The 16194-nt window shown below is 32.5% G+C and overlaps 1 protein-coding gene across 2 annotated transcripts in view; it reads right to left on the reverse strand.

Annotated features, from left to right (window-relative positions):
* Positions 1-16194, reverse strand: part of AGPS (alkylglycerone phosphate synthase) — a 146738-nt gene that overhangs the window by 32100 nt on the left and 98444 nt on the right. For both annotated transcript variants that reach the window (XM_051986137.1, XM_051986138.1), the window contains exons 14-16: positions 11674-11786; positions 5519-5588; positions 3985-4046 (exon numbers count right to left, since the gene is read on the reverse strand). In XM_051986137.1, the coding sequence (XP_051842097.1) occupies positions 3985-4046; positions 5519-5588; positions 11674-11786 (245 nt within the window). The remainder of the gene's footprint in view (positions 1-3984; positions 4047-5518; positions 5589-11673; positions 11787-16194) is intronic.

Raw genomic sequence — 16194 nt, forward strand, 5'->3', positions numbered from 1 at the left:
GAAACTGAGAATGTGTGTCAAGTTTGTAAGAAAAAAACAAGAAGATTGTGAAAAGAAAGTTAACCAATTAGAAAAGGAAACCCAGAATCTGAAGGAAGAAAATTAAACTTGGGCAAGGCAAAGCCAGTAAAATCATAAGAGATGAAGAAATTATAAAACTGATATAAAAATGATGTAAAGAATGAAAAATAGTAGAAAAGTGAAACAACTTAAGAAAAACAATGTGTCTGGAAAACATATCAAGAAAAGAAAACCTAAGAATAATTGGACCACCCAAAAGCCACAATCAAAAATGGATCTTGATCTAATACAAGAAATAATTATACAAAATTGTCCTGAAGTGTTAGGACAGAAGGGGAAAGTAGAAATAGAAAAAAGTCCACCAATCATCACCTGAAAGGGATCCTATAGGGAAAACCTAGAAGAACATTACTGCTAAATTCTGAAACCCAATTCTGAAACCCACAAGCAACAACAAAACAACATTAACAACAATTCAAATATCCTGGAGTCACAACTACAATAAAAGGCCACAGGTCTTAAAATACTATATTTTTAAGATTTAAAAAAAAAAAAAAGATAAAAAAAAAAACGAGTTGCAGTGAAAATATGTCCAGCAAAATTAACTTTAATTCTGAACACCCCGCCTCCCAAAAAGGCAGGGTGGCATTTAATGAATTGCCAGACTTTCAGGATTTGGTTGCAAAAACTCCTATACTTGACAGAAAATTTGATATATAAAAAATAAAATAAGATAAACATCAAAGACTAATTTCAAGAAACTCAACAAGAGTAACCTGTATGTGTTTTATATATGGAAATGTCACCCATATGTCTAAAACTATCATTAGTAACTGGGTAGTCCAAAAGAAAGATTGGGGTAGAGTTGAAGTATGATGTGTCTAAAAAGCAAAACTGTAGAAGAAAAGGTAAAAACAGTATTTATGTTATACAAATAAGATTCAGAGCAAGAACTAACACATTAGATGGGGGAGGAGGGCTGGTAATTCTGAAATCCTACTACATCAGGAATGGGTTAAAAAGGGAATAGTATCTTGAAGAGTATAAAACTCTTCAAAATTTATAAATAGAGAAGAGAATAAGGTGGCGTATAGAAAAAAGGATGTGTAGGTTAATAAGCAGGGAGGGAAAAGAAGAGAGAGGATTAGGAAGGAAGTAGGGAGTAGAGGTAGGAGGTTAATAGCAAGGCAAACTAACTGGTAGAAGTAGAAGAATCAGCAGGGATGGGGAAAAAAAGATACACACAAAAACAATAATAATGATCAGGAACAGAATTAATTAGGAAAAAAAAGGAAGGATACTAATTATTGGTCTCAGACAAAGTTAAAGTTAAAATAGATTCAATCAAAAGAGAAAAAAATTAGGGAAACTACACTATATGTAGCCTTATTGTTTTAGACCATTCAAAACAACTAGAGATAGTTCGGAATATTGCTTTGGCACAGGAAATGATGAATTTGTGAAGTTAGAAAAATATGGAAAGAAAAACTTGGAACTAAGAAGGATAATGTTATCTACCTTCAGAAAAACAGACTCAACAAGCATAGTAAAAATATGAATGTATATATGTATATTTATGTATGATTATAGGTATCTATGCAAATGTACACATGCATGCATGCAAGTGATGTGGTCTTCAATGTTGGGTGTTTTAGCAGAGGAATTGATGAGAAGTGATGCCCTATCAGAAATCTCAGTCATGTTCCTGAGGTTAAATTTTCCCTAAAAAATCTACTTATGGACCTTCCATGGCTACTGCCTTCTTTTGAATCAGTCTACCACAGCCACAGCACTCTGCCTCTTGGTATCTTTCTCTTTCCTCTTCCTCCAGGCCCTGTGGTATTTTTCCAAACTCCACTATGCTTCCCAAACTCACTTCTCCTCCTTACAGCTAATTCTTTTAGGGTGCTAAGTCCTTCTCAGGATTTAGCCTGTCAGTTAAGGGCATGCTTCAACCTCATGAAGTGCTCCCTTTCCACTGGGTAATTGTGAATTTCACTGAGGAACTTGTCTTTCATATGCTTTCTACTCTATTTCATATTTGCCGTTTCTGGTGCCTGTTGTACCCTTTCATTTTGTCTGTAAGCTCTTCCCTAAAAAAAAAAAAAAAAAAAAATCTATCTTTTGCCAAAGAGAATGGCAATTGTAGATTCTTCACATGATAGAACCCCAACTTTTGGTGCCTACCATCATTTGGTGTCTACATTACCCACATCATATGTATATATCTGTGCTTAACTGTAGCCTGCTTGGGGAAAGTGGAAGAATAAAAAGAATAAAGTGCATAGCAGAGTACAAAAGAAAATCAATAAGGAAGCAAAGATGGACAGTTCTGAGCACGTATACAAGAGTGCCAGCTATCCTAACTGCTTGTCAAGAAATGAATTTTTTCCTAATCTTTGGTGAAATCTTCCTTTCAATTTGTGATAAAGATGTATGCTTACTTTTGTTTTGTTTTTTTAAATATACATATCAGTTTTCCACTGAAGTTGATGCTGGGTTTTTATTTTGAATCACAAAATCACTGCACTATCTGTTCACAGACTTGGAACTAAACATCTTAAGAGATCATATAATTCAATACTCTTGTTTTTACAGAATTGATATAGGCCTGTAAGAGGTGATATCACTTGCCCCAAGTTATCTAAGAAGGAAGGGGTAAGGCTAACTGAGGTTCCAAGCTTGATCTTCATCCAAGCAGAGAAAGAATTCTTTTCACTGCAATACAATGCTCCCAATCAGTCCTTAATTCACGTTCTGAAGACATTGCTACATATTTCAAAAGAAGTAATTTTTTTATCCTCATAATAACATATTGTACAGACAAGGAAACAGATACAGAGAAGCAAAATGACTTTCCAAAAATAGTATCTAAATAGAAATAATAGTTTAAAAAAAGAAATTCTATTGGTTACGCTATCAAAATAAAGGTTGAAAAAAAAAACATATTCTACTTTGGCTATTAAAGCTCTTCAAAAATCTGACTACAACTAACATTTTATTTTTATTTCATACAACTCCCCTATATATATAATAAAGCTAGACTACTAAAAATCTTAAAATATTATTGTAGAATTAGAGCTAGAATAAAAATTATACGGAGACAGAAGGGATGGGGAATACTAGCAAATACAATATAGAGAAGAACAAAATGTAAATTAGAAAATTAAGGCCCAGAAAGTTAGTCTTACCCATAGGTTATCAAGTGAATTCTAGACTAAAATTCCAGAATTTGATAAATGAACTTTTTGTATCTATTGCAAAGTTAAGTCTCCCTCCACTTAAACACAGTTAACAAATAAGATGCATTAAGCTTTCTTTTGCTGCTCCTGCTCTTGTTCAGGCATTCAATCATATCCGCCTCTGTAACTCCATGAGGACAAAACAATGTTGTCCATATGGTTTTCTTGGTTTGCTTTTTCCTTCTCCAGTAGATTATGGCAAACAAGTTAAATGACTTGCCCAAGATCACACAGCTAGTATTTCTGACCAGATTTACTTTCTGATCTTTCTGACTCCAGGCCTGTAGCTCTATCCACTGAAACAACTAGCTGTCTCATAAATGATCTTGTAGAGACCCTAAATTATTTAAGTGCATAAGTTATTTGAAAGATTTTATTTTGAGGTTAACATCACTTTTTAAAATTGATAAGAAAAAAAAATCTACACGCAAAAATTACATCTGCAGATCAGATTTTCTAAGTTTTGCCTAATCACTGATTAACTCCCAAAATCTTGATGTTTATGAAAGAATTAAAAATTTCTCACTTCTTGGACTCTTCATGCCTTTTCAATCTCTATTTATAATTATATAAAAGGTTTTTTTTTTAAAACTAATTTTCTTAAGGAAATTAAAATTCTGAAGGCTTATGGGTAACACATATAATCCTCAACAACTCCAACAGCAGCTTTATAAATGTAGTCGAATGCACAATTTACTTTTAAGGCATTTTAATATTTTACCTATCCCATGGTGCAGATGTCTCAAAGGATTCTCCTAATACATAGTATTCCAAGCCCAGATCCTGTTAACACACACATTTAAAAAAAAAAAAAGAGAGAGAGAGAGAGAGAGTATTAATCATCTATAATTTAGATAGAGGACATACTGGACCCTAACCCTGGGCCCTAAATTAGCATTTATATAAATAAGTTACAAGAAAGTCCAGGTTAACAGGATTAATGAAACATTGAGGAAACAGAAATTCCTAAAAAAAAAAGAATACAAAAAATTAGAAAATATAGAAAAACTAGAAAAAGCACAACTTCATGACAAAAAGTCCTACAGCAAAGTCTATCATTTTAGAAAGATGCTAATGAAAAGAAATGATAGGTGAGAAACAGTTACTTGAAGGGAAAGGTTATATTTCATAGTTTTGAGTCACAAAACAACAAAAAAGCAACACTACTTCCCCAACACTAAAAAAAATCTAAGGGATGACACTGAAAAACAAATACCTAGAGTGTTACTAACAGAAAAAGAACAAACTATAATCAAAAAATTTAGAGCAATTTAGGAAAGGAAGAGAAAGTCTTTTTTCTACAAGTACCTTTCTAAAAAAAAACAGAATAGAAAGAGAATGACTGCAACACAGAAACAGAGATCAGGGACAATATCCTGACCACAAGTTCAACAGAAATCAAAATTAAAAAAGAAATCATTAGAGAATAGGACGTTGCAAATAATTCACACAAGCTACCATACAAAAGAGAAGACCCCCAAAAAAGGGGGGAAGAAGAGCATGCAATCTTAAAAAAAAAAAAGGAATAGATGATAAGTCTTTATTCACATTTAAGCATTATTAATCCCATGCATGGTCAGCAATCACTAAAAGGATAAATTAACTAGAAAATTGTTGTTAAAGCAGCTGTCTTTAACAGAACAACACTAATTTCATTCCAAGTTTAGAATGATGCATCTCCCAGTAATATGAATCAGGTTAGCTTTATGACAAAATATTACCCTCATCATGAGGTATCCAATTTCTTGTTTGCATAAATAACATGAGAAATATAAAATAACTGATTCTTAAGAAAAAAGTTTCATACATTAATAGTGCATCACTAAGAAAGGAAGACACAGTCATCCATTCAGATATTCACTAAAAATTATGCCTTCCATTCATCATTTTCATTTATAAACTTTTTATCAATGTTCCTAATATTGCTTAAGTTAGTTATAAATATTGATTTCAATTTTTAACTTGAAACATGCTAATATCTATTTTAATGGATAATTTTAAAATAGATTTAATATCCTTAAAATGTTTTTTAGCTTAGCTAGAATAAAATCTGTTAAACAATAATCTGCAGAACTTTTTGTTTAAAACTGAAGTCCAGATAACCAATATGAAAAACAAGAATAGAGGAAAATGTTAGGGGAAAGGGATATATTTTGCTATCTCAGTTGCATCATTGCATAAATTACAGTGAAAAATTAGAGGATTGGGGAGAGGTGGGCTTTGAAACAAGCATGGATCAATGAAAGGAGACTTACCCGAAGATATGCAATGACATATGTCAACAAATAACCTCTCTGTCCATTGTCTTCTCCAGCTGCCAAACCACTGCAAGAGTAAATTATTCATATACATTTTAAAAATGAACACACACAATTGTATTTATATATTTATGACCTGATCTATTATTGTATTAACAAAAGGAACTCCAATGAGAAAATTTGCTTTCTCAATGCAAATCTGCACCTCCTCTACAACTTCTAGTCTAGTAGTGAGTCAGAGAAATTGAACATGATTAATTGAAGTTTATTGGTAAATGTTTAGATCTTATTTTTAGTCATTAATTTCAACCTCCTTTCCATTCTTATAAATAACAAATTTAGAAACACAGTAAAGCTAAACAAATTTCTTTAAGCTTATTAATCCTTTTATCCAATCCTACTTTTAGAAACAGATTTTTATTTTAAAGGTTAGCAAAAGGAAAAACTGAAGTATAAGAGGTCTATCTAATCTCTTATCTTCCATAATCAACTTATATCAATTTATCCATAAACAAATACTAATTAGGACTTCACGTATATTTATTCATTCATCAGGTATTCACTGACCACTTACATAGAAGGCACTAGGAACTTTAGACAGTAAAAAAGAAGCAAAAATTCTTCCCCTATGTATAAATAGTCCACAGTCTTTGGTAAGAAGGCAAACATGGACGTTTTTAAATGTTGCATGAAAGCCTGCAAAGCAATGTACAGACAAATACAAGGCAACATATAGGTGAGATCCTACTATTATAAATGTAATAACAAAAGATGACTTTGAATGTCATTATAAATAAGGATGGCCTCTGTGTGTGTGTGTGTGTGTGTAAACTCTGCACATGGGAACAACTTTTAGTGCTGAAATTTAAACTTAAAACAATGTCACATGCATTGAGTAATATGTAGAATTATTACTGGTTTGCACCTCACATCTCTCAGATTGGCTAAGATGACAGGAAAAGATAAAGATAGATGTTGGAGGGGATGTGGAAAAATTGGAACACTACTATATTGTCGGTAGAGTTGTTAAATGATCCAATCATTTTGGAGAGCAAGTTGGAACCATGCCCAAAACTATGCATACCCTTTGAGCCAGCAGGACTAGCTACTTAGTCTGTATCTCAAAAAGATAATAAAAAGGAAATGGATCCACATGTGCAAAAATGTTTGTAGCACCCCTTTTTGTAGTGATAAGGAACTGCAAACTGAATGGATATCCATCAGTGAGGGAATGACTGTTATGATACATGAAGGTAATGGAATATTACTGTTCTATAAGAAATGACGGGGAGGCTGATTTCAGAAAAGCCTGAAAAAGACCTATATAAACTGATGTTGAGTGAAGTAAGCAGAACCAAGAGAATATTGTACATAGTAACAACAATATTATGTGATGATCAATAGCACTAGACTTGACTCTTCTCAACAATATATTGATTCAAAGCAATTCCAACAGCCTTGGGATGGAAAATGCCAATCACATCTAGAGAGAGAACTAGCGACTGAATTTGGATTGAAGCATAGTATTTTCACCTTTTTTTTCCCCCTCCATGTTCCCCTCCGCCTTTGATATTATTTTTCTTGCACAACATAACAAATATGGAAATAAACTTAGGATTGCACATATTTATTAACCTATATCAGACTGCTGTTTTGGGGAGAGGGAAGGTAAATAAGGAAAGGTGAAAATTTTAGAACAGTTTTATAAAAATTAGTATCGAGAACTATCTTTACATGTATTTGGAAAAATAAAATACTATCAGGGAAAAAAGAATTATTACTGGTTTACATGGCAATTAGTCATAAATAGTAAGACACAAACACAATAATTTCTATTTTTTACATAGCTCAATCAATCATTTCTGGAATCATTTGGTGAAAAAAATGTGAATGTAGGAAGGAGACCAGAATTTTTCATTTTTATGGGTCCCTCACCAGATTATGAGCAATGGAAATTATTTTTGTGATGCCTCAAACCAACCCCAGAATTCCAATATCTATTCTGACTCAGTTTCCAAACCTGGGGGTAGACAAATAAGATAAAACAACTAAGCTACAGCACATCATAAAGGACAAACATTTAATAAGGGCTAGGGATTAGACACTGTTAAGTACAGGAATAGAGACAAATGTAAAAATGTGAAACATCCCTGTTCTCAAAGAAATTAGATTCTAATAAGAGAGATAAGCATATATTTCGGTAACAGACAAAACACACACAAAAAAATAGAAGGTAATTTGGGGATGGAGGGGGAAATTACTATTAATTGTGGAAAGGGTCAGAGAAAGTCACAGACAAAAGTGCTAAAAAAGAATGCTGTCACACGAAAGCAGATCATTTAATGCATTGGTACCATAGTATGACAGGTAAAAACTCTCACAAAATAAAAAGCAAGAGAAACATGAATACATAGCTTTTTGTTGTTGTTAATACAGAAAAAATAAAGGAGAGAAATTACATATATTTTTAGGTCTTCACTTAAATACTTAACCTGATGATTTGATTGTGTAAAGGTTGTAAGAGCTTTGATGGGAGAGGCTATTTTTTTTTCATCTTTCTAGCACATGAATAATGTTTAAGAAACTTCATTAAATTGAATTAAAGCAGAAGTATGGACTTAGCTCTGAATGTCAAGTAATTTCATTTGAATCTCGGAGAAGCTAAATAATCAGCATTAGTATCCATTATTTTTTATTCTTCTACTAGGAAAAGAGAAGACAACAAAAGGCAACCCAATACAAAAATAAGAAACATACAAGAAGAGCTGGGTGAGCCTGCATCCCAAAATTACAGGTAGGACAAGACTAGAAATTAAGATTTGACTGATGGCTATTGAAAATTATGCTGACTCAGTCACTTGCTTACTAGTGTTGGGTGAAGCTCTGTTGAAGAGACACCACCTAGTCTGCAGCCTTTGTATTACCCTCAAGTTATCCCATAGCTCCTATCTACTAACCTTGTCCTGTGGACAACTGGGAGGTACTCAGGTACAATGACCCATCCGCTTTTGCTTCTGTGAAACCACCTAAATTTTCTTCATATCATTATGATAGTTCTCAATAAAATCTAGGTTCATCATGAATTCCTTGCTGATCTCAGTGATCATCCCATCAACATGTCGCTCTCTTGATATAGTAAAATAAATTGCTTTTAATTCTTAGCTCTAAGTTTTGCTTCATTAAAATCAGGGTGAAAGCCCAAATAATTTTCCTTTTAACACCATTATTCACATTTTGAAAATTATCAAGAGCAACAATTATTAGATTTTGGGGGCTTTTTCATAACAATGTAATTTGCCAATGTTTACTATTTTTAAGCCTATATATTCTCCTGTAGTTTCTTAAAGCTCTTAGGAAAAACACTCACAAAACACAATATACTACTTGTATTTGGGGACCAGGAGAATGAAGAAAAAAAAAAAAAACACTGTCAAACTTCATTTCATTCCATAATGGGAATCTATCTGAAAGAGTAAATGAAAAATCATTTTTCAACAATATACCAAACATCAGACTAAGCACAGGAAACACTACTATAAAAGATATTGCTACCCTCAAGATGTTTATATTCTAATCAGAAAAGAGACAACCTATCCAGGAGTGTGGCTCAGGAGAACTATTTTAGTTTGGGAGATCAAAGGAATTGTGAGTAGGACTACAAAGGAGCTGACTGACAAACACTTTTAAATAGCAATGAAGATATTGATTTAACTGTAGTTCTATACCTGGAAAAAGGTAGAAAAGTATAAAGATTCCACAGGAGAATCATAATTATTTCACAAGTATCCATAATTAACTCACTGATTAATTGGAAGTCCAAGTTATCCAAAGAAGTTTGTTGGACTGTTTTCCTAAACTTAGCACTGAGAATTTGTTCTGTCATGGGTAAGAGAACATAGAGTTCCTGCTTATGGCTGACCCTATTTCTTTCTTTCGTAGAGGCCTAAAAAGTTAGATCTTAACTCTTCCTGTTTCCATCCCAAACTTAGGGAAGGGATAGGAAAAAATAAGTATCAATCACAGTAAGCTAGCTATATGATAATATTTGAACAAAAATAAATCATGCTGGGGGAAGCTAGGTGGTACAGTGGATAGAGCACCAGCCCTGAAGTCAGAAGGCTGCAAGTTCAAATCTGAGAAAAATCTGAGCTCAAACATTTAACACTTCCTAGCTGTGTGACCCTGGGCAAGTCACTTAACCCCAATTGCCTCAGCAAAAATAAATTAATGAGTAAACGGATAAATAAATAAATAAATAAATCATGCTCTATCATGTACTTGAAATATTTATAATTAACATTGCCAAGCTATATTGCAGAAGCAAAATGAACAATTTTAGGTCACAATATAAGGAAATACCATCATAAGGTGGTAACTAACTGGAACTGCACTCAAATCATAGAGCAACAATACTCTGGTCCTTTAGCACTGGTAAAACAATTCAATTTTATATACATTGACTTCAATACCACAGTTAATATATTCTTGAAGATATAACAGATTTTTAAGGTTTCAGCTACATAAATTCTAATTTGAATGTTTTACAAGGAAATTCAATTTGTAAAAGTTTTGAAATCTCAATATTTTAAGTAAATTAGTTGTATGCTAAATAAAACTAGAATTTCATTTTTGTCTCTCAGGCATTAATATGAAATCATTAAATATGAAATAACTGACTTAAAGCCAAAATAATAAACGCAAACAAAAATATTTTAAAGATAAGGAAACGAACTCAGAATGATTAAATACTTTGCCAATGGTCACATCAAATCTAAGCAAAAAATTGCAAGCATGCCTGAAACCCAATCCCACCATTTAGTCACTAAACTTTCCTTTGTAGAGCAATTATCTTTTTAGCCAATTTAACTAAGACTCCAGTGACTTTTTCTGGTGAGGAAATGGAAAGGAAAGGAAAGAAAGAATCAAAAAAAGGAAAAAAGGGAGAAAGAGAGGAAGGAGAGAAGGGGAGAAAAGTGGGGGAGAAGGGAGAAAAATTAAACATTGAATCTTATTTCTTCCTACTGATAAAAATTATTCTTGCTAATTTTAAAATACAACAAAGAAAATTAATTTGCAACATATAAAGCCAGTACAATAATAAACACTACTCTAAAAACTTGGTTTTTGTTAAGTTTAATTAGATCACTTCCTCAAGAACATTACACTTTTACCACTCAATCCCCTTAATCCTAGCAATAAAAAGTAAAAGTTCATTCACAATGTATATTAAAAAGTATATGAAACAGAGTATTCTAAGATCTTCATTTCCATATCAATTGTTAATGTGCTTCCTGTGACATAAATACAGAGGACGATAAATATTTACAAAGATTATTTCAAATTGAATAAAAAGTACAGTGTATATTTCTAAAGATTAAGTTTTAGTAATATAAAAGTGTGTGAAGAATTTACTGGAAAATGGATTACAAATACAAGCAATCTCAATGTATATTCAATAGTAAACAACAGTTTCTGGGAAAATGTCGGTTTATGTTTTCAAGTAGGACAGGAAAAAAATGTTGCTGGGACAAATGACATTTTCACTATGGTTTTCATTGATCAGTCTTGTAATCCATCAAACCAGACAGACAGAAACCACCCTATCATTACTCAGCCTGTTACAGAAGTGAAATGTTTTGTAGCAACATAAAACAATCAGTGACAGGGGGTGGGTTATAGATAATTTATCAAATGGCTTTGATTAAACATAATTTCCTTTTAAAAACATATTAATAGAATGCTTTATTCATATGTTATTGTCAATACTGTCCACTAAATATTAACCTAGTGATATGGACCTCTCCTTCTGTATAGCATACTACATTGCTATTTTTAGATACACATAGGTTATAAAAACAAAAACTAATTCAATTCAAAGACTTAAAGAAAAACATTTAAAATGCTATGTCTGGTCAAATAACTGACAAAAAACAGTAAAACTTTCTATAAAACTGGTAAAACTCATGAAGCAACTAAAAAGTAACAGTTAAATATTGTCAAAATAAATTAATGTAAAACTACAAATACAATAACACAAACAAGATAAAATAAAATCATTTATGTATGTCAGAGAGGCTAATTTCAACATTATCTTCTGTTTTGCATCAATACATTTTTCTTTAAGAATTATAGACATTTTAAAAAAGTCATACCCAAACTTGGCGGCTATATCATACACTTGTTTTTCGTGTTGAAGAACTTTTTCTCGATCCCCCTCAAAGAGTAATGTAGCTACACTTAGCTGGTTGGGATCAAATCCTTTAAACTGAAAAGAAAATATTCTTATTAGAACAAATTTTACAGTTAAAAGTAAAGAACCAAAGGATACTGTACTCTTCCTCTTTTTTGCTTCACCCTAAAGTTACCAACTTTTTAAGTTTTAAACCATACAGTTTACATATGAAGACCTTTTCAAAGCATCTGTGATATGCTCAACAATATTTTTTTGAAGCTAAAGCTATGTAAGATTTAGTAAATTCATAGTTTTTAGTCTTATTATTTATGTCAGTAGTGTATATTACTCAATGTAGTGAGTAAATGTCTATAACAAAAAAGTTTCATAAATTACAGCCACTGTGTAGAAATGCATATGAAGAGTCAAATTCCCTATAAAACACTTGTTGCTTCATTCTATTTTGCCTTTGGGATATTCTCTGTAGAAAACGTCTCTGTTTCTGTCAACACGTTGCTCTGCTCCTCAAGCACAAAGACTATTTTTCAAAGTTCTTTTACTATAGCTTCAATCCATTGACATGTCTAAAGTGGAGCTAAGCAAGACAGAAATTTGTATGTTTCTCCATAACTGCTAAGAAAAGGTGAATAAAATATGTCAACTAACAATAAAGAATTAATTGAATGTAGTCAGCAAAATTTTGCTGGAAAGATGAACATTTCCATATTTAATCCTTTTGGTAATAGAGTTACTAGAAGAAAACTAAAAGTTAAAGCTAGCATAACAGAGATATATAAAAATACTCAGAATAGAACAAAAATCTGGAAAAGAATGACTAAATAAGCCTGGGAGAAGAAGTGATAATGTAATCCAGTAAAGGGGCAATTGGTGGCATAATGGATAGGAGGGGTAGACTCATTTTCCTGACTTCAAATCTGTCCTCAAACATTTACTACTGTGTGACCTGGGCAAGTCACTTAACCATTTGCCTCAGCTTTGTCATCTATAAAATGAGCTGGAAAAGAAAATGGCAAACCAATATCTTAGCCAAGAAAACCCAAAATGGAGTGATGAAAATGACTGAAAATAACTGAATGGCAACAATCAAATAAATACTACTGGGTTTAGAGTCATAAGGCAGTAGTTTAAGACCCTGCTCTGCCAAATACTATGTGGTATATAGGCTGGAAACAACTTCTTTTAATCTCAATTTCTTCAGTCTATAAAAATGGGCAAAACAATACCTGACCTGCTTATCTCACAAGGTTTAGATTGCAATCCCATACAGGGTCTTGTAATTGAACAGGGGGGGTTATAGAATTATGAACTATTATTAATAAATGTTTGATATGTATACCTAATTTATATACCTATGTTCAGTTACGTAAAATTTTCTCAGGTGGAAAGGGGTGACGAGTGGAAAAAGTTTAAGAAGCCCTGGTTTAGAGGATCAACTAACCCTGGAGTGTCCCCTCAAGCCATTTTAACTCTTTCCCCCACTGTAAACTAGTCTTCATCCTTTCAACCTGCATGGGCTTTAATAAGATAGTTTTGGTCTTATCTTTTTCAATACCAGAGATGCACAGCTCTTACCAAATATTTCCATTCTGCCTACCCACTATAGTTTCTTCTCTAGATTCTTTGTCTCAATTGCTACCTAATCATAATCACTGAATAGGTGCGGCCTTAGTGAAACTGAGACCTGTTGAAGACCTTAGCTTCTAAAGGCGAAGGTTTCCCATTGTATCTAGGGCCATCTCCAGGCATCCAGATCTATATCTAGCCACTGGACCCAGAGGACAAGGGCAGTCCAGCAAGCTTAATAAATGTCTTGGTTAGCCAGCTAGCATATATAAATATCAGTTAGTAGTAGTAGCAGCAGTGGTAGTAATTACTAAAAAAAAAAAAGTTTCAGTAGTACCATTACTCTGAAGAATAAAAATAAACTTTATTTCAATGTTAGTTGTAAGAACAGCTTATACAAAATACAAAACATTAATGACTGAAAAAGAACCTCTGGAGTCTCAAGAAGCTACAGAGAAATAAAACTTAAGTTCCTGAGAAATTTAAAAGGTTGCTAACTTTGATTCACATGGAAAAATATCAAAGGTGAAATAAGTCTTAACATCCTTAAAAACTAAAATTATCAACAGAACCATAACAAGATAGCTATTATCTGGAGATGTATTAATAATGTTCCTTCTCCCCCCCCCCCCCCACATTAAAATCGCACTTTAATGTTTTAGGTAAAGGATTATGCCAGAGTAATAAGCCCTTACAATTCCTGCAAAGCTGGAAAGACTTTAAATAGATAAAGGCAATGGGCTATGTGTTTATTAATCAAGGGCCAATCTGGATGAGCCTGAAGAAGCTAATCACAAGAAAGGAATGGCTGCCAGTAATGAATCTTTTCAGTCACAAAAACTCACTAATACATTTTACTACAAGATGGAGGAAGTTTATGATCTACATCGCTAGAAAAAGTATTCCTACAGATATTACAAATCTTGGAACTATACCAGAGATCTTTCACCAAAAGTCTTGAATGGTTGTAGAGGTGTAGGACCAAAATACACCTACACTAAAATTCCAAATAATATCAGATTAGTAAAGCTTCCAGAAAATGCATAGGATGAATCTCCAAAATGTAGACAAGTTCATACAAAAAAGAGCCTTTCTTAAATTGAAGTAGTATTAAACAATCAGTATAGTACCATATTTTGACTTGATAGTCTATAAAAATAAAATGTCCTGATTCCTCAGAAGCTTCAAAAGTGAAAATCTTGATAACCAAAAGAATATGTTCTGCTTGGAATTAAATCTAATCTACCAATTAGGAATTAAAAGAACAGGAATTAAAATAACAACAAAAAAGGGGCTTGGGGTCATATTATAGATTATATTTAATTAGACTGTTTTTTAGTAATGTCAAATATCAACAAAGAAATGTCAACAATTAGTTGTGATGTGACCAATAACAACAAAACACTAGCACTGTAACTTAAAAAAATCTTGTCATAAACAATAAAGGATTTCCTAATGGTGAGTTCATATAAGATAGCTAGCAAAATAGCAATGAAAAAGAGATGGAAGAGTTTCATATCAGTCTAAACCTAAAGTACATAACAATTCTATTTCTAAAAAAAAAAATTTAGTTATGCCTTTTATCTTTAGAGAAGTTATTACCTAACGTAACTCCTATCCTGTCCACCATACAGAATTTTCTCTTATAACAAAGAAAAAAAAATTAAGCATAGCCAATGGACAAAGTAACTTTATGGTGACTTTACACCATTCTGTCCCCACACTCCATCACCTTTCTCCTGAGAGGAGGGAATTCTTGGGTCTTCAATAGTTCTTCAAGATTCAAGTTTGATTACTATTCTATTTCACTAATAGTCTTCAACCAGCAAAGTATACATAATAAGCAATAACGATGGTAATTTCCTGTTTGACAGAGTCTCTGCTGAAACTAAGAAGCCTCTTATAAGATACTAGTTAAATAGTATGCAATACTACAATGAAAAATCAAAAGGCCTATGAAAGACAGATCTTGACAACTATCTAAAGTAAGCTACAATTTCTTTTTTTTTCTTTTTTTGCTAAGGCAATTGGGGTTAAGTGACTTGCCCAGGGTCACACAGCTAGGAAGTTTTAAGTGTCTGAAGCCAGATTTGAATTTAGGTCCACCCGACTTCAGGGCTGGTACTCTATCAACTGTGCCATTTAGCTGCCCCAGTAAGCTACAGTTTCAAGAAAGGATTGCACAGAATAAAAATTCTTTCATATTCACGTCCCATGGAAAATTTAATATTTTTAATCTTCTGGATAAACTTAAATGTTAATAACAGCAGCAAAAATGAAAATGCATGCTTCAACTAATGTCATACTAACAATACAACAAACCAGAGGCAAAAAAAATTATACTTTAAAAAAGCTTTATCTAAATTAAACAGAGAGAATTCACATTGTTGCCTAGACTTTAAAAAAAAATGTTTTGACTCAGTTTCAGTAATCAAGAAGGGATATGGAATTTGGATGAGTCACAAGTATGCAAAATTATCACTGCCCTAGATAAAATGATTTTAGCTAAGAAGCATAATGAAATTGGAATTACCGCAGTAATTTCCCTTATGCCATTTGCCCAATTTATCTTGTCTTAGTCTAAGACAAACACCAGACATAAGTATACACTCCTTCCTTATAACATCTGAGCTTAACTGTTTTTCAGCAAGAAGAAATTTATAGTCAGGTGACCAACATAAATTTTAAGCTCCACTCACCTAAATAATACTGTGCAAAGAAGTGCTCTTCTGGAAGCTTATTTATTTCTAACCTGGAAAAGTGTACCCACCAAAGGCAATATTAGACTACCTTCACCACTCCCAATCTCAAAATGAAAAGTATATTAATAAAGAACATAAAAGTTTACAACAAGGCAATATCTTATACAGTATAAGCAATTTTCTATAAGCTTTCAAAGTGATTCTATGGGCCAAAA

This window comes from Antechinus flavipes, chromosome 3 (genome assembly GCF_016432865.1).
Source record: "Antechinus flavipes isolate AdamAnt ecotype Samford, QLD, Australia chromosome 3, AdamAnt_v2, whole genome shotgun sequence".
NCBI classification, from domain to species: domain Eukaryota; kingdom Metazoa; phylum Chordata; class Mammalia; order Dasyuromorphia; family Dasyuridae; genus Antechinus; species Antechinus flavipes.